The following is a 19,338-nucleotide window of genomic DNA, read 5'->3' on the forward strand; positions in this document are numbered from 1 at the left end:
GGGAACCAACCAGTTCACATTAGAACCAGTTCACATTACTAACATTAACATATGTGATGCACAAACACGTGCTGCCGGTCGCAGGAGCAGCGCCCCTCCTGATCCGGATAAGACTCTTTTGTTGGTGCTGGAAAAAGTCAACGCTCAGAAAAAGCTCACTGCACGGCCAGTATTAGTTCACCAATATTTCTTCGCTATCTACATTGCGGGTAATTGCCATTTCAGGTCTAACCAAAGTCTTTAAAGAAATATTTAAATAAGATGCTGCATTTAGATTGGACATTTTGATAGAGATGGCCTGAGGATATGCAAATGAGTCCCAGTAATAAAGCAGATGCCAGAATGTACTGCAGAGGAGAAGGTGAATGCAAGAGGTGACCGTCCATCACCCATTTATAAATGTACCACAAAGAAAACAAGACCATGCATTATTTATAAGTGCAATGATTAGATAAGAAAATAAGAGAATACATTATCATCAGGGTTTAGTTTCATTAGAGCATTTTTTTTGAACGATTTAACATATTTATCATACCAAAGGTATCATTACCCATGAATATATTGATGTGAAATTAGATGTACTGATGCACTGATTAAAGGCAAAAAAACAACAACACAGTATCTCAATGACAAAAAATATCCCATTTGATAAGCTTTCATTTGGTCCAATTTGTGAAGCTATTTTCTCCATAAAGTTTTAATTCACTGTATTTAATCTATAAAACAACAAATATACTTCATTAAAAACATCCATGGGTTAAACTCTGCACCAATTCATTGTGCTTTACTCAACACAACACAAGGACTGGGTGACCTGACCCTCCAACACCGACATACAGAATGTGTTTTGATCAAATATCTTTTGTTCCACAGCAGTGCAATGAAATATTGCATTATCCTTCCATTTTGTTGTATTCAACATAATATACAATAACAATACATTTTGTGCTTCATAGGTTTGCAATTACATTTGGAAAGCATTGATACAGTACATTCATATTGTTAAAATAAATATTTAAAGTATTAATACTTTTATGTCATAAAGTCTAATTTTTGCCTATAGTGACTGATAGCAAATCTAATAAATGACACAGGAATGCAATAAATCCTCACAAGCTCAAAATTACCTTTCAATTTTAGACACTGAAATACGACCTACTCACAGTGTAGATCAGTCTGTTTATGGCAAGTGCTGAGTAAAACTTCAGAATGAGAAGAACATTTCAGTTCAGTCCAAGTCAACTTTATTTGTATAGCCCATAATCACAGTTACAGTCTCAAAGGGCTTCACATTATCAAACAATAAATGAAAACGATAAATGAAAACAACACCCTCCAACCTTAGACCCTCAAGACATTGACATTTTGTTAAACTCACTTCAAATGATATCAACAAAACCCTTAAAGCAAGCGTGGGCTTTTCCATCAGCAAAAGCATTACTTTAAGATAAGCATCAAATAGCAGTGTAAATTCTAGCCATAATCTAACTTGACTACCTTCAGCTGAGTGGCAAAATTCACAATTTCATGGCGAGGTATCAAGAAAACTGTTCTTCCTTCAAATTAAGGAAGAAACCAGAAGCTTTGCCTAAACTTATCCCATTATGGCTAATATTGCGTTTATTTCTGCTATTGTAACAAGACTGTACTGTGAACCCAATTCCATATATCATATCAAATTTGAGTTTTATGTCCCTCATACAGTATATCACAATGATCTTACAAAATATGTCACTGTGTTCACGTGTGAAACCTCTGCAGTTTATATAAGGAGGTGTTGGCCTGTGGAAGATGACTGTAGTCTCTCATAGGTACATTAAGTTGATGCTGTCAAGTATAGTGAAAAATAAACATAAACATCTTGCAATCTGCTAATAAACGTAAGAGATGATGCAGTTTTAGGCCTCGGGGAACAGGAGTCTCACCTGAGTAACCAGTGTCCCACACCACCTTGGGCTGTGTTCATGTCTCTGCTCCCCTGGACAGTTTGGTAGAAGTGTTGGGGAGTGGATACCACTTCTTAGGGAAATCATATCTTAATAGTGGGTTCATATGAAGATTATATTTAGAAGATGTTAATAAATTACCTGCATTTAAATGGGCAGGTCTCTGTGAAGTCTGATAATAGGGAAAGAATCAATTATCCACCTCTAAAACCCTCCAAATAAAAAAAACGCCAGTATTTCCTATCTGGGTTATTAATTTCTGCAAGCCTGCCTGTATACAAAAAGTTAATGTCTGGAGACTGTATCTGCAGCTCTCAGTTAAATAAGCTCTGTGTTTTATGAGGATAACTGAATTCACACCCTTTGCAGCTTGAGAACACTTTTCTCTGTCTTCTCTCATAATACACTTTTAGCTTCTTTTTCACAAAATCTCCTTCTTAAACCATAATAATCTGAGCCAGTTAGACAATTAGAAATCCTAGATTATCACAGATTATGGTACCTAATCATTCGTGTGTAACATCACATATTCCAGCCCTGAAATTGTTTGATCTCGCCTTCTGTGCTTTCCAGTGCCCAGGAAAGCTTAGAAGTGAAGACGCATTTAGCCTTGAGCCAATTAGTAAAGTGACGCACAAGTGTGGGCACTGCCACAGTGTCTGAGTGTCCACTGTGACTTCTTACTAACAACTCTTGCACTAAGTAGGTACACTTGTTAAATTGCTTGAATCTGTTAGAGATATTCCTTAATATTTCAGAATATTTTAGGTTTTAATGCTTCACAAAAAAAGGTTGACGATTGAAGCTGAATTATTTGACATTAATGTAATGATTAGGCAGTTTTGAAAAAAAAAAAAAAAAAAGATGTTTGATTACTTACTGGTCTACAGTAAGTAGACCCAATATCACATTTCTCAACCATCTCAATCAGAAGCACAAGGAATTAAGAAGAAATCTATTTGGGAATACATTCTATGATTATTAGAGTAAAAATACAAATTATTTATTAGTCTCCATATGTCAGAAAGTCCCACTTCATCCGTCCATCTGTGTCACAGCTTTAGATGTAACTCCTATGTTCAGTGACTTTGGAATAAGGTACTTGTCCCTAACCAGGTCAAGAACCCAGTTCCAGTTTCCTCCCAATTGTTAGTGGGCAGTTGTACTACAAGAGGCAAGTTATTTTGGTGAAAAATGAAAAGGATAAAATCTCATGACTGTTAGATACAATGTCTTCAATGACAATAGCTATGTTGCACCAATTTCTTAGAACTTATTGAAAAAATGTTGGGCTCACCTTATTATTGGTGAGTCTGCATTGAACATTGTTTAATATGCAACTTTTTGTTACACACCTTTTACTTATAGTGAAACTAAAATAAAGCAAACCGCTCCTCCATTTACAGGAATCAACTTAGCAAACTGCCAAAAGACACAGTATTGACAAAAAAGGCTTGGAAAACCCACCTATTTTTGAGTGCAAACCAGCTGTTTTCTGCTCATTATCTCTTTCCTAGTACTTTTTACTAGGAAAGCACATATGACAGGGACAAACTGCATTTAATCATCTTCCATTATTAATAAAACAAATTCTTACACTATCAACATTTTCAAAAGAGTATGTTTTAATCAGAGATACAACAAACTCATAGGGCAATAAAAAGTAAGTAGATACAATTCAACAGGGTTTCTGGTCTATGAATATGTTATGTAAAATAAAATAAAGTAACATAACTATGGACCTATTAGCTTTTGTATATCTGTCTCCCACTGCTCCTATTTGACCTTCCTTTGAGTGTAACCATTATCCTGTTTTCACAACATACACAAACAATAAACATATAATTAAAAGGGATAAATACTGAAATATCAAAACATCAAATTCTATGTGCAGCATAGGATCAACAGTCTTTGGCTCAGAGCCTAGTGAAAATTACACAGTTATATTAGAATGCATATAAATCCCCTGGGACATTAATAAATGTCACTATCTAAGATTTAGAGTCTGTAGTCCGACTGTGTCCTCATTGTCCTTCGGCTGAATCTGGGCCGCTTTCATCGTCCTTTGGTTTTTCATCCTCTACAGGTTTGTCTTCCCTTTGGTCCTCCTGGTCACCAACTAGAACTTTGCTGTAAAGCTTCTGCTGCTCTTCTTTTAAAGCATCTTTCACCTTTGCTCGTTTCAGCCCTCCATCCCTGGGAGCACACAGGTGAAAAAGACCCGGGGCGTCACACCATGACAGAGGACAACACCATACACAGACTCAACACAGTGTCATGAGTTGATCCTTTCTCCAACCCTGATGGGAATAACCAAGATCCAAGGTACGGTGTGGTAGAAAATCAAGACATGCCTAAGAGCTGAACTGGGTTTACTAGAAGAATGTACAGATCCTTGATGAATGGTCACTTCACTGTCACCCTGGTGCTATAACTTACTAGGCCAGAGGTCCTGCTGGTCAGGATGGCTCCGTTGTGACCATGGAGGCTCTAAGTTAAGACATAACATCTGTAACTTGTATTCTCTTTGGGGGTTTATCCTGATGTCTGCACATTCCATTCTGTCCTTGAAAGGTACATAAATGCCTTGTTCAGTGAAAACCTCTTGGAAGAAGTGTATGTGTGAATCTCTTCCTCTTGCAAGAATCTCCTTTAATAAATATATACTCAAATAAGACGAACCTCTGACTCCATCAAATTTTATTCAACATACGGTGCATGTACACTCTGTCTTATTCAAATGATTCAGTCTCCTGACCCTTCCATGTTTCTACCCACCAACTTCCTTTTTTCTGTCTAGAAAGTGTTTAAAGCATTGTCCACAGCATTGGTGTTTATGAATAATAAACACGCCAAAGCATCCAAAAATGGGGGTCACTGTTTTTTTCAGGTACAACTAATAACCTCCACCTGCATAATAAACTTCATGTTGCTGTTTACAAAACTTCCATCTTGCTGCTGTTCTCTCATCATCATCCCTTCAGAGTGTGCTGTGAAACTCATATGTCAACAGAGTTTGCATCTGCAGCGTAATAATGCACACAGTTTGTGCCAAAGCCAAAAGCAATAGGTGTATTATGTGAATCAGTGCATGTGTTTCTATGACATGAGGTAACCCCCACTAATTTAATGATATATAGAGTGAAAAATGAATATGACAGTAACTCACCAGAGGAGATCCACTAACCCTCCTTGTGTAGCTATGGCTGCTTTCACTCTGTTGGCAAACTGCACCGCATCCTCTCCTTCCTGCACAACGACAAGTGGAGAAAATACTCCAATACACCAGATGTTTAAAAGGAGTTTTAGCCAAACAGTAAATGGTTTGCAATCAACAACTACTATAATTAACTTTGTCAATACAGCAAATATGATGGATTTCACCTGTCTGTTCATAGGTGGCAGGTACCAAACGCTGCAGACAATGGCCCAGCTACTCATCATCCTCAACAGGTAGCTCACCATACCGAACTTACTGCTGTTCCAGAATGCGTCCCCAAACCGAGGATCATACTGCAAGATGGAAATGAGCTCAGATCAAACAAAGAATTTAGGAGCAAAATGAACAAAAGAGGGAAAAAAGACAGAGTTCTTACCTTGATTGCAACTGGGTAGACAGTGCAGCCAATTTCGAAGCTGCCCTTTTTGAACATCATTACTGATGTGTTATTGATGCAAGTACCTATAGATTACACAGTGTGAGGCCCTTGGCAATGGTAAACAACCAAGACTTTCAAACAATATTGTATTTCTATGGGCTCTATGCAGAGATAACATGATTAGAAGTAATATTTCACCAGCTTTTTGAACCCCAGACATGCAAGCTACTTATCATACGAACCCTCAGGGAAGATGAGGATGGGCTGTTTGGTTTTGTCAGCTACGTGATCACCAAGTCTGAAATGAGAAGGCAGAGAAAACTCTTAAATTATTTAGTAAAAATGTAGCTGGTAGCATCAATTGTGGGGTTCAAGCCCTGATGACCCAATATGAGCTGTATGCTATTATTGCATAGGCCACGCCTACATCACAAATCAAATCATTGCGGTCCTAGAGGCAAATCTGTAAAAGTTTGGTGTCAATCAGACCTATTTCATGTGAGATATGGCCTTTTATCATTTCAGATGTCACTACAGCGTGCCCCTTTGGCCAAATTGCATGAAATTTGGTAAACATTTAAATGTCTTTCCAGAAAAGGCGGACAAGTTTGATACTGATTTTCCAAATCAAGTTTGATCTACAAGCTACTACATGCTATTACATGACTGTTATGGGCTAGACCACACCAACTTTCACCAATTACAACCAAACTTCAATTACTACCAAACTTCATGTCTAGAACATGGTCCTAGAGCATGAGTACCAAATGCAAATTACCAAATACCAAATGCAATTTCAATGACCAGATTAAGACGTACATTTTTGTGGCCTTTGTCTACTCTCTACAAGCTTAGTCATTATCTATTCACCCTCAGGTCAGTCAAAACACCAGTTTGACACCAAGTTTGTACATCCACATAACACACAGCGAGTTAGCTAGCGCTGCGCTGTGTCAGCCTTCTCCAGAAGAACTGAAGTGGCCAGGAACTTGTTCTGTAGCATTCCAAAAGCAATATATGACCATGAACACCTGGATTATGCTCTTTGGAGTAATTTTATGGTCATTTTTTGCCCTTGTCCCTTTTTGGAACTCTAAAGAATAACGCCCATGAGCCACTTCTGCTGTTTTGGAGAAGGCTGACACGGAGCAGTGCTACCTGATTGGTAAATGGTTACTGTAGGCTTTGCCTTTATACATCAAAGAAGATGGAATTTGACTACTTTTCTCTACAATGGCTGCTCCCATGCAATCATAGCACAGTGAATGGGAGAGACTGGACCCTATAGATCTCTATGGTTTTGTTAAACAGCTCAGCATCAAGTAAAGGCAACTCTCTGGCTCCACCTGATGGACTTCATAAGTACTTAGTAAGTACTTAAATAAGCTTTTTTCAGAAAATACTAAAAAAAAGTACAATTAAATGTAAAAGCTACTCAATTACAGTAACAAGAGTAACTGTAATTAGTTACTTTCACCCTTGGTAGTAATAACAGTAGTAGTAGTAGTAGTAGCAATAGTAGTAGCAGCAATAGTAGTAGTAGTAGCAGTAGCAGTAGTACTAGTAGTGGTAGTGGTAGTAGTAGCAGCAGTAGCAGTAGTAGTAGTAGTAGTAGTAGTAGCAGCAGTAATAGTAGTAGTACTGCACCACTGAACTCTACCTTGTTACTATGTTGCTTACTACAACCAAAGCTTAATAGATGCTTAAATGTGGGAAAAAATGAGCAAAACTGTAAAATATCATAAAGGGGGCAAACATTTTCTCGCACTGTATGTGATTTCTCTTATCATTACTATGGACAAAACATTGACACCTTCCTTTTGAACAAATCAGCTACCACAAATCACAGGGTTAAGAACACATTAGAGACAAGATATTATTAGAGACATACTGCTGTTGGACACAGACTGATCTGAGACAAAGTATTACTAAAGACAGGAGAGAAGGAGCCCCTCCACCAAGAAATGGAGGAGTAGGCCACCAAGCTGAAGGCCTGTGAGGTGGAGAACAAGACCCTCTGCCAAGAAATGGAGGAGCTTAGAGAAAAGCAAGAAGACCATGAGCCTATACAAGCTAGCCAGACAGCTCAAGGCCTCTGACGTGGAGAACGTGGAGAACCCAAGGCGTTCTTCTTTGGCATCACTGTCAAGAACCTGTGTTGGTTCAATTTGGCACCTTTATTTGTTAGTGTACCATCTCATGGGAAATTGAAAAAACATGGGAAAACAAGGAAAATAATAGTAAACCAGAGCAAAAAAAGGATTTCAGCCAGGACTTCAACCATTAAAGATAAAAAAAAAAGAAAAGAAAAAATTGGTTGTGATCCTGCACTTGAAGGCTGCTCAGCAAAGGCACCAACATGATATATGGGGTTCGGAATAGAGATTAAACTGCTGAGATGATGCAGTGTTACCTTTTGGCCACAAGGTGTCTGTCTTTGACTTCAGATCTTTCAAACCAGATGTGGGGAGAAGATCTGACCATGGCTCTCTGGACCATCCCCATTAACCCTCCATGCACCTGGCCAACCTGAGAGACAAGTTCAACTCAATAAGCCTGAGGAAAGAGCATCTCTCCCTATTGCAATGCTCATTTTTAAAACCTATTTTTCAGAAGCCTTCATTCTCATCAAGATGGAATACATACACACACACAGACACACACACACACACACACACACACACACACACACGATTCCTTACCATAGAGTAGCAGCCATCATTGGCCAATATAATGACATCAATGGGCGTTGTGTGATTAGCCACACAGATACCGCCATTCTTTGGTTTGTTCTCTCTGCAAATGGAACAACATGCTGTTAAAGACACAGACATACACATTTCTGACAGGCTAATGAATATAATATGGAGCCCAAGAACTGGGATTTGTTTACGCTAACTTGTGTGGTGAGCGTGTGTGTCTATTGTAAAGTTGCCTTTGTTGTTAAATATCTGATATAATGTACCTGTTGTGATAGGTGATGATGGCTGTGAGAGCTCTAACACAGATGCGGTAACACATCAGATGAACCTTCTCACTCAGGTAGGTCCTTAACCTGAAGATACAGGATGCCACAACAATCACCCTTTAGTCCCGTCAGGATAGATGCACACTACAGGATTTATCAGAATCATTAAGCACCAAAGCTGCCTCTTCAGACAATTTTTTAATATTAGTGCAATGGTAAATCCAAGAAATAATTATGACATGTAATTTTTAGCCAGATTGACTAAATCTTGTAATGTTTGTTCACCCTTCTAGTGTGACCTAGGTTAATGTTTATTAGAACTGGAGGAAACTTACTCTCCACTGGGTAAAAAGCCCACCACAGTAGTCAGGACCAGGAGCAGACCAATGCCGGTGACGGCCAAAGTCACCCTGCAGAAGACAGAACCCATAGTTTACTCTCAAGTCCAGACCAGTGGCTCAACAGTTCAATGCAAATTCAATATGCAACAGTACAACTAACCTGCATGTCTTGCAGTTCTCATAGCTAATTATTTAACCACTTTGCTTACTTGCTTTATTGTTCTCAATGTCTGTGTAAAGTGACACTTTCTATATAAAATGCGCTTAAAATCAGTTTGAGTTGATTTGATCAAGAGAAGCCACAGCTTGGCCAGTGAGAAAGGGAACAGACCAGTAGAGTGCATGTATTGTACACCTTGTGATGACACTGTGTCCTACTAACAGACCAACTCGCCATGTGCTGAGCTCAGCTCTGACCTGAGAGGCAGCAGGAGGCCGTAGCGGATGAGGACTCCCAAGCCCCAGAGGACGCTGAGCCGCAGACTAATATGACGGAAGTTGTAGTTGCTCCGAGTCAGCAGGTTCCAGCTCTCCAGTTCCTGGGCCGAAAAGCGCTTGGTCACCTCGTCATCCACGATGCTCTCCACGCCCCTACGGCAAAAGTAGAAGATGTCGGCCATCTCAAACTCTGGCTCTGAGCGCAGAGTGCTGGCCGGGCCCCGAAGCTCCTGGATCTCCTGCTCCAAAGACGACGGCGGTTCTTTAGCTATGATGCCTACAGGACAGTGAGAAGGAAGAGAAGAAAGATGGGCATTGGAGATTATGGTAAAAAAAAAATATGTTTGATTAATAAATATGAATTTGTTTAATTATATAGTTACTAGTACTCATGTACCATTGCTATATGGTTTATAGAGATGTTGATTCTTTTCCTTTGCTCCCCTCTCCATTCGCAAGGTTGCCCACTAAAAAGGAAAAAAAAAACACAATTAGGTCAACAGATTAAGAATAACAACTTGGGATTTGTAGTATCTGGCATATACAGTATCTACCGTAGTATCTGGTATGCAACTAACTACAATAACAACTAAGACTGATTTTGATGTACTACTGCTGACCATCAGCTATGGAGTTAGGCACTGCAGGCCTCCAAAATGCTTTCTAGGTCAGAAATTCAAGGAGAATATGGGCATCATAGGCTATGATGACGATCAAAGTGATTCAATAGGTAGCATGTTCCTGTCCCTGGAGACTCTAGCTCTGCAGTAGGGAAGGTTCGGAGAACATGTGTTTCCCTAAGGAGCTGGCTGCTGAGAAAACAACACACGGAAATTGCATAAACTGACAATCAACATTATTCTGCCAAACTCCTCCCCTCTACTTGTGACTTCTTAAAATATAAACAATCCCACTCTCTGATCCCACTTCACACTGTGTTATAAAACCACTGAGAGCATATGTTTTTATAAAATATCATCTTGGCATCATCTCAAGTAATTTTCTTCCTGCTGTAGTCAAGCAACAGAGCTACATCTAAATTAACAAATGTTCAATCACTCCCTTCCAATCGCTACAGAAGGCCTGACAACAAAAAGGCAGCATAAGTCATATCTAATTTAAGAATGATGTTAAATTAGGATGTCTATTACTGACATTTCTCTGGTAACCAAAATGCCACATGAGCTGTATTAACAAGCATACTATCTAAAATCTTGGAACCTGTTCTTTAAAATTGAGCAAAGTAGCAAAACGCTAAAAAGCCCAGTGGTGTGTAATCACTTTATGTGCCTATGGCAACACAAAGTTTAAAGGATTAAAAGTTACTGACTGAGCAGAAAGCTCTGGACTCAAATAGGGACTGTCTTTCTCCCTTCTCTGGAAAATTCAGTATTCAATGTGTTTGCCAAGTCTGCTTACAACTGCAGGTATAGGATAACAACACAGAGGCTTCAAATCTTACTGACCTTATCCTAGGCATGGTCAGATGAGGGATCAGTGAAATGACCAGGATGACTACTGCAGTGTTTCCTTTGTATTCATTTAGCAGTGGTGCGCCACCACAGCAAGGAATTTACTCCCACTGATAGAGAAAATGTCTTACTGTTATCTAAAACAAAAATAAATATAACCCAAATGTTTTAGAAGTCATGATTTTATTATGATTTTAAAAAAACATTGGTAGCACTACAACCTCAACTTGAAACATAACTTAGACCCAAACAACAACAGATATGGGACAAAATTAGAATTATCCCCCCAAGCACCATAAAAATTGCATAAAATTACAGAGGAAACATTGTGCTGTGTGTTCATTTTATGGTAGTTGATGAGGGCATTCACTTCACATCAGATAATAATTTTTTTTCCAAACCTTGACAAGACAAGGATATTTTTAAACTTGCACAACCAACATAGAAATTGAGTAACTGACAAGTCAGAAACAACTGGAAGCGAGAGACCAGTGTTTTCTCACCACTGTAAAATTTATTTATGGTGTTAGGCTTCTGATGAAAATGTCATTTAAATGTTTGGACTTCAGTCATATGATTCAGTGTAGTCAATTATTGACTAAAATAGCATATGATTTTAGTCAAAAAATAACATTATTATATATTCTAACTGTATTTAGAAAATTAGATTACATTTCATTGCATTACATTTGCACCATTTAGACATTTCCAAATTGATCTGTTCATTTAGGGGTGCACACATTCACATTTAGGAGCTGTTGGATAAAAAAAGCATTATGCTCTATACATTAATGCATTCTGTGATTGGATGATAATAGGCCATGGGCCCAACAATAAGCAAGCATTTTTGTTTGTTAATCTGTAAAGGGTAATGCATGTCTTTGATTGGATAATATAAACTACGTTCTAAGTTTTGCTTTAACACAACAGCAACTTTTTTTAAAGGACTGTTATGATTATCTTCTTGTGTGGTGTTTTTTGTCACATTTTCATCAATAACATAAAGAAATCAAATTATTTTTAATATCATGGTACAGAATATCTACTCGTCATTTGTCATTATAGACTAAATAAAAAAACAAAACTGTTCATTAATGAGCATTTTGATCATTAATTCCATGAGATCAACACTGCAACGGATTATTTTTTGTGCCTATTTTGTGAAATCTCAAACTGATAAAATATTCTTGCAGCAGCATTGAGGTGAGAAGGGATTAAGGAAGCGAGGCTATTCTGAAACAAGAATGGTGTAATGTGCTACTATAAATAAAATCACCTTAATCAGTTCTCCAAATCCCTGGGTCAATAACGCACGACCTCAATGGAGTTTGATTTTGTACGTTTGCAGTATTGTTGTGCATTACACAGCCTTAAAGACAACAGGCTCACCTCAAAGATCTTGAGAAGTGTCTTCATGTAGAGTCTGCGGATACCGAAAGAGACTCCAAGGACGGCTGGCACGATGATGAAGACCAGCAGAAGAGTGAACCACGCGCTGACGCAGATGCAGAGACACATGCACAGCAGGTTGTCAACGGGAAACACAAACCAAGCCATGATGCTAACGGCAGACGAGCAAGGGGGACAGCGAGGAAGCGCAGACGTCCAGATCCAGAGCAATACGGCAAGTCCTCTGGTGCGTTTACAGCCTCAGCTTCTGAAGCCAGCGCTGAAACAAGGCCTTCATCGGAACATCAAGAGTTAAGGTCTCCGTCTGCAAGGGAGAGAGCAAAATATCAAGAGTAGTCATCAAAAGAACAAGCTTTATAAGAAGAGGTGTTCCCTTTGATCAGCCACCAGTCGTTATAGACTGATAGTAGGGCTGCCCCCTAATAGTCGACCAAAAGTTAGTCGATGAGAAGAGTCTTGGTCGACCAAGTTTTCATTGGTCAGTTAGTCGCAGGGAAAAAATAAAAAATAAAAAAATAAAAAAAACTCCATTCGGGAGCTGCGCCTTGTCGTTAAAAAGTTATTAGACCAGGGTTGCACTTGGCGGGTGTATTGCTGGGGACCCAAGGACGTGCAGTGTCGGATTTGGTGCAATTTGGACACACGACATGTTCAATATTAATAAACTTTGTATAAACAAGCGGACAGTGCTCTGTGCAGCAGCGGGGCTCAAAGCAAGCGACTGATAGCCTACGCCTATTGTGTGTTTTTTTCCCGTGAACCAGAGTGTATTTCACCAGTGTTTCTGACCGCAAGAAGCCGCGACTTGGGTGTGTTTTTCCCGTGAACCAGAGTGTATTTCACCGGTGTTTCTGACCGCAAGAAGCCGCGACTTGGGTGTGTTTTTCCCGTGAACCAGAGTGTACTTCACCAGTGTTTCTGACCGCAAGAAGCCGCGACTTGGGTGTGTTTTTCCCGTGAACCAGAGTGTATTTCACCGGTGTTTCTGACTGCGAGTAGCCACGACTTGGGTGTGTTTTTAAAAAAATATATATATTTAAATAATTAAATTAATATCATAAACGTGCGACGACTAGTCGACTAATGGCTTGAACTAATGACTACTAGTCGACTAGGAAAATCTTTGGTCGGGGGCATCCCTAACTGATAGTGACCATCTCATGTATCAATTATGTTTTCAAAAAAATGAATGAATGAATCTGGCCCATGGCTTTGCTGCATGTCATTCCCCCTTTCTCTGTCCTGTCTTTACTGTCTCTTTCTACTGTAACTGTCCGGTAAAGCAGAAATGCCACAAAAAACTCTTTTGAAATAAATGAGTTGTCATAATTATGTAAAAACAATCATTGTTAAAAACTCTGAGGATTTTTTTCAATAAGTTATGGGACTACATTTGCAATCAGTGTAATAATATGTGCCATGTAAACCATGTCAACAAATTGTGAGGCAACTGAATATAAACGAGAGACGATGATAAACATTTAATTTTCCTTACTCTTACCACACAAATCAGTTAAACACACATGCAACAAGGTTTTCTGGGGAGTTTGTCCTTGTATGCTTCGAGAGTCTAAAGTTAGTGGTGCTGGGTAGAATAAGCTATGAAGAATAGGTAGGCTGTTGAGTCTTGCTAAAATCTGCTTTTGTGTGTCTTGTGCTTTGTTCTGCTTCCTTGTGTTTGTGTTGGATATTTTTGTTTTGTGATTGCTGATCAGTTAGATCTAGTTAGGCTCTTCCTCTATAAAGTCATTTGAGACATGCTTGTGATAAAGGGCTGTATAAATAAATGAACGTTATATTTTTTTTACCACAGAGACTAATTGTCCATCATAGTATATTACTAAATAGCATGCAATACTGGCTGCCATGAGACACAAGCTACTAACACAGATCAAGTTCAGTAGCTTACATTTAAAAATTTTTGCAATGACCCAAAGAGGATATTTTTGCTTCCCCCTCATTGCAGTATTTTCACATATATTATCTTTGTGTAAAGACAGAGGAAGACCAAGTAGCATAGTGAAAACGTCATGTGTGTGTGTGTGTGTGTGTGTGTGTGTGTGTGTGTGTGTTTCTGCATGCATTCACCAATACATTCAGGTTATGGGTCAGATATGAGACTTTTGTCATGTTTGTTGTGCAGGAATTATTTTGGGAGACACATTTTGACAATAAAATACAACCATAAATAGACAAATCTCTCTGTAGCTGCGAGTTAAACTTTCTTTTTGCGCATTCAACAATCCAATTGAAATTCATGCTTAACCTCTTCTGTGTTTCATCCTCACAAACAAATCCTAACACCAGGGTATGTGACGTCATCCTTTAACGGGATACCTCCAACTTCACCCGCGCTCTTTCGAGGAAAACCTATTACTGCTAGTTATGAGAAACTGGGTTTGTTCAGTATTCTAGTAGGTTGATATATCGCTAATTGCTGGTGGCAATCTAAGTTAACCCCCCGGCTAACGGCTAATGCTGGCTCTTACCGTCCAGTGGATTTACTCTGCTGCCGGTTGGAGGAGGATTGTGAAAACAGACGGTCATCTGGTCGGCCGGTCCCAGCTAAAGTTGAGGGATTTCCGCCTCTGACAGCGCTGTAACGTTAGCAACATGCTACAGCCTCCTGACTGTAGAGTGAGGGAGAATCTACAGACCAACAGGTGGCCAATCAGGGCCGCTGTTACTTCTCTGTGGGCTGGACTCGGTGTTATTTTTAGCATGGCACACTGACTGTACGTCCAGTCAAGGTGTGGCCCAAGCAGAAAGTGTAAATGATGGAGCACTAAATGAATGATTTGTGAGATGGAAAATGAATACAAAAACACATTAGTAAATGGAATAATAATAAAGTAAATATAGCAATATGGTAAATAATAAAGTAAATTTTAAATGCCCTTTATTTTACAAATCGATATATAACTTCATAGCTTAAAGACAGTGTAATGAAAGTGTAATATTAATTGACAAATTTATTTAAGTTTAGTTTATTGTTTTATTAATTGACTTACATATCTGGCATGCAAACACATCAGGGTTCAAAAAAGTGATAAAAACATGAAGACGCATCATTGCTAGATGGGTCACAACAATAGTCACAACAACATCATTATAAGGGTAACTTTGGTTCAAAGGGTGGACTGTTAAAAAACATAATGAATGAGCAGAGGAGGTTTAAAAACGTGTTAAGTGTTGGAAGAGCCATTGCACTTTTATGCACTACTCTTAGAAAGATCACATGCACAAAAGGTTATGCTCTATTCATTTTTTGACCCAAGGTCCAACCTCGGTCCTTTGTTTCTCGGCCATTGATGTTAGTGGCTTTTCATCCTCCCTGTAATGACTCTCCAGAAGCAGTTAGGCTATACTCACTGTGCCCTGTCTGGACCCTGAAGTGCTATGTTGCTTGCACCAGCACCATTAGGAAAACATAATTTATTTGTTTGTTATGGAGATTTGATACAAGGCCATACCTTGTCTAAGCAGCGTCTGGCCCTCTGGGTGGTTGATGTGATAGCTATGGCTTACAGCAGTGTGGGTGCACTCCTCCCACTGGCATGGTGGCTCATTCTGCCAGGGGTGTGGCTGTCTCATGGGCTTTATTTTGAGGTGCTTCACTGATGATATTTGTGCAGCAGCTGGCTGGGCTTCATCCCTGACCTTTGCCAGGTTTTATTGTTTGAATGCGGCATCATCATCGGTGGCTACCTCTGTCTTTGGGGCAGTGGAGCGACCTTGAAATGTCCCCAACGCACACTGTTTTCCTTTTTGCACTTTAGGGTGTTATCACCTGGTGAGTGTATCCATTTTTTCCATTAAGGTCACGGAGACCATTATTTCTGTTACTATCCCACATGTCTGGATGTGGTGTTTGGTTTCCTGTAATTTTGTGAGAATTGAGAACCTTGTACTCAATTGTGCGTTTAATAAAAACCCATACAGTGGCCAAGATGAAATAGAACAAATGGTTATATACCTCAGTTAGAATGAAGGTCAATGCACCACTTGGCGAGGTCACTTGGGGAATTCCTTTGCCTTCAGTCAGCAAAAGAGAATGTGCATAGACACACAGCTGGTGACAGTGTGTCCACTGGTAGTGCTGCCTAATTTGTCAAACTGTCTCCTAGACAGCTCACCCTCTTGGCGTGTTAACCTTCATTCATAGAACCAAGGTTACCTTTGTTTTTGACTGGTTGTGAGTGTGAATGTATCACTATAGTAGCCTTTTGCACATTGGGTGCCCTTTTTTGTTTTATCCATTGAATATCTTTCATCTATTACAATCAACTACAAGACCATTCCTGTTGCTGCTTTTGGCTAAGTTAATTATTTTAAAGGAAGCCAGCTACATTGAGTTGGAAACTCAGATCGTTTGGAAAACTGTCAAGCTTCGTGGGATTTTTTGGATTGATTTGTTTCGTTTCATTTTCGAAGCAACTGCATATTAGATGTTTGGCTTACATGGATTTATACAAGGACCCTGACAGGATGCAAGCTGCTGACCTGCAGTTGCCGCTGGATGAGAGAAGTAACCTTCCATAGAACTGCATTGTGGAGTTGATCTTGACAGTAAACCTAGTAATTTGCCTTTATTTGTTCGTTGCTTTTATTTGTGCTTTTGGACCTAACACTGTTTTTGAAATGGATAAGAGTCTCATTAATGAAGAAACTGTAGCATTTGGTTTTGATCATGAAAATGCACCTGAGCAATACAAATGCATCTCCAAACTCCTCTAAAAGGTATTTCTTGAAAAAGTGGAAAATGTGTAGAAAACAAGAAAGTCCAAGTTAAAAAAAAGCCAGTAGTCTAATAAAAAATAACTCAAAATGTCATACTTGATAGAGAATGTGAAGAGGTGAGTTGTACTCTCACTAAAATTGTTTATCATTGTAATGAATCTAAAGAAATGCATAACTCTCTGTTGGAGCTGATGCCACCTGAGGCATCATGAAAAAGATACTCATGAAACATGGTTTAAGTAAAAATGGGTGCTAATAATACATTTATCAATGAAGTGCAAGCGTGGTTGCTCAATGATAACAATCCTATGCAAGATGATGAGGTTAAGAATGATGATGAATGCAGTGGTGACAATGCTGTAGGTCCACACGAGAGCATTTCAAATGTGAGCAGTACAAGATCCAGATCAAGTACAGGTCGCAGTAATGTGAAAAGCAGTGTATCCTCAACTTTATCAGCATGCATCAAAGCTGACAAAGCTGAGAGAGCTACAGCTTTAAAGAGAATGAGGCAGAATGAGTTAACAGCTCTTCTCACTACCTCAGAGAAAGATTTCTGTCTTTGACTGTGATCCTTTGCCATGTAAGGCATTCATCAGAGTTTCAGTATAATGTGCAGGATCAAACCAACAGTAAAAGGGATTGCTTGTACTTCTTGGAGCAGTATACTAGGGGGCAGCCAAGACAACTTGTGCGCAGCTGTCTTCATTTGATCCCAGAGACAGGCAATGCACTGGCAAAGAAGTTAAAAGACAACTTGAAGATGTGGAAACTGCCCTTGACTGGCCTACTTTGAAATCTGAGGATGTGAAATCACTGCAGGATTATGCTTTCTGTAAGAATGCTGTAATGCAATGGAAGATATGCAATATATGCAAGAACTGGACATCTCATGAAATCAATGATTATGAAATTACCTTTCAAGTTGAGAGAGAAATGCATGTTAGTTAATGGAAAGGCGTAACAGCAGGGCAAGTTTTTCAGATATAATCTCCTTTGTTGAACCTCAAATCCAAATAGTGTCTAGTCCATTATTTGGTGACATATTGTTGGACACACAATCTGGAACAAGAAGTAAAATGTGAATAAACTGAAATCTCGGTCAAGTCTGTTTTAGTCAGAGGAAATGGTGCTGTACCTGTACCTGCAGCTCCTTTACATTTATCACTTAAATAAATAAATAAAATAAAATGTAAAAGGTAAAATGTTTTTTTTTCTTTTATCTTACCTTTTTGGCTGATTAAGTTGTTTAGCTGTTAACTTTCTATTAACTCTTAACTTTGTCTTCCAGCTTTAGTTGGCTTTCTGTCCATTAAACCAATATTGTTGCTATGGAAACATAGATGCTCACCTGTAGCTTTTGGATTTTATTGATATATCTTGTTCTTTAATCTTTACAGTCTTTCAACTTCTCAACGTTCTCTTTGTCTCTCTTCAGTGGTCTTGTGTCCCTGTCGTTTTCTTGTTTCTACTTGCTCAGTTACTCTCTCTCTCTCTCTCTCTCTCTCTCTCTCTCACACACACACACACACACACACACACACACACACACACTTCTATCAGAAGTTGCTTCTGTGCTTCAGTTCCAATAAAAACCTTTATTTTCATCTATTCTGCTACAAATTGCAGTTGTTTCTAGCATGCATAGTTTCACACAATTAAGACAAGTAAAATCACAAAGTAATATTTCCCTTTAGTAGAATATTTTTACTTAATAGCATGCATATACCCCCATGTCGGTTCATGAACAGTCAACCATTAATTTAGCTGCCCCAGGAATCCAAGGGGATTTCAATTGGTTCCATTTAAAAAATGTAGTCCAAGGGATCATATTTCTAAAAACTCAGGCTTACTACAGCGTATGTAACTCAAATAAAAACATTTTTGGTTTTCTTTATCTTTTTTTCATAAAGTAGGCTCATACTGCCCCTTTACAATTATTGAAAATGAGGGTAAGAAAAAAATGTAAATTGCAATTACAGATTAGGCTGTAGGGGCAGTTTTTGGATGAGGTTGATTGTTCAATTCATTTTGAGGTATACGAGTTAAAATGTAAATGTTCCACCAAAGTGAAAATTTTTGCTTTAAGACTCTTCAGTAGACTCACACAAAAATGCGATACACAAGTACATTTATCAAAGCTCTCTCTCTCAAAAAAATAATGCATGGAGAGAATATCTCTTTCACCCAAGAACTTATAAGTTTTAACGCTCTGTTGATCACCTACTATTGTGCATCGTGGTAGAGATGATCTGACAAATAAACTCAAAAGTGCAGTATGTATTCTGAGTAGGTTCATGCAGGATAATATGCAGAATTAGTAAAACATATGTAAAAAAAAAAAAAAAAGGCCTGTCACAGTAGCCAAAATTAGCAAATCATTGTACCTAGAGAGCACAGTCTTCCAGAAATCCAACACTTGGA

At 38.8% G+C, this 19,338-nt stretch overlaps 1 protein-coding gene across 2 annotated transcripts; it reads right to left on the minus strand.

Moving 5' to 3' along the window:
- Positions 1-3,601: 3,601 nt before the first annotated feature.
- Positions 3,602-14,755, minus strand: LOC139922909 (glycerol-3-phosphate acyltransferase 4-like). 2 transcript variants are annotated; one of them, XM_071913548.2, is made up of 13 exons: positions 14,664-14,755; positions 12,154-12,478; positions 9,690-9,759; positions 9,272-9,569; positions 8,849-8,923; positions 8,511-8,600; positions 8,248-8,341; positions 7,959-8,074; positions 5,788-5,843; positions 5,543-5,628; positions 5,331-5,459; positions 5,116-5,195; positions 3,602-4,142 (listed from the first exon to the last, which is right to left on the minus strand). In XM_071913548.2, the coding sequence occupies exons 2-13, from the start codon at positions 12,319-12,321 to the stop codon at positions 3,971-3,973; spliced, it is 1,434 nt and encodes a 477-aa protein (XP_071769649.1). In that variant the 5' UTR covers positions 12,322-12,478; positions 14,664-14,755; the 3' UTR covers positions 3,602-3,970. The 2 variants fall into 2 exon arrangements, with proteins under 2 accessions (XP_071769649.1, XP_071769647.1); XM_071913546.2 differs by having other exon boundaries at positions 14,441-14,714.
- Positions 14,756-19,338: the final 4,583 nt, after the last annotated feature.

The sequence above is a fragment of the Centroberyx gerrardi genome, chromosome 2, assembly GCF_048128805.1.
Source record: "Centroberyx gerrardi isolate f3 chromosome 2, fCenGer3.hap1.cur.20231027, whole genome shotgun sequence".
NCBI lineage: Eukaryota > Metazoa > Chordata > Actinopteri > Beryciformes > Berycidae > Centroberyx > Centroberyx gerrardi.

Coding starts and splice junctions, on each gene's coding strand:
- LOC139922909 (XM_071913548.2), bottom strand. CDS start 12,321: ATGGCTTGGTTTGTGTTTCCCGTTGACAACCTGCTGTGCATGTGTCTC. Junction 8,342..8,510: donor ATCATCACCTATCACAACAG/GTACATTATATC, acceptor TTCCATTTGCAG/AGAGAACAAACCAAAGAATG. Junction 5,196..5,330: donor TGCCACCTATGAACAGACAG/GTGAAATCCATC, acceptor GTCGTTGTGCAG/GAAGGAGAGGATGCGGTGCA.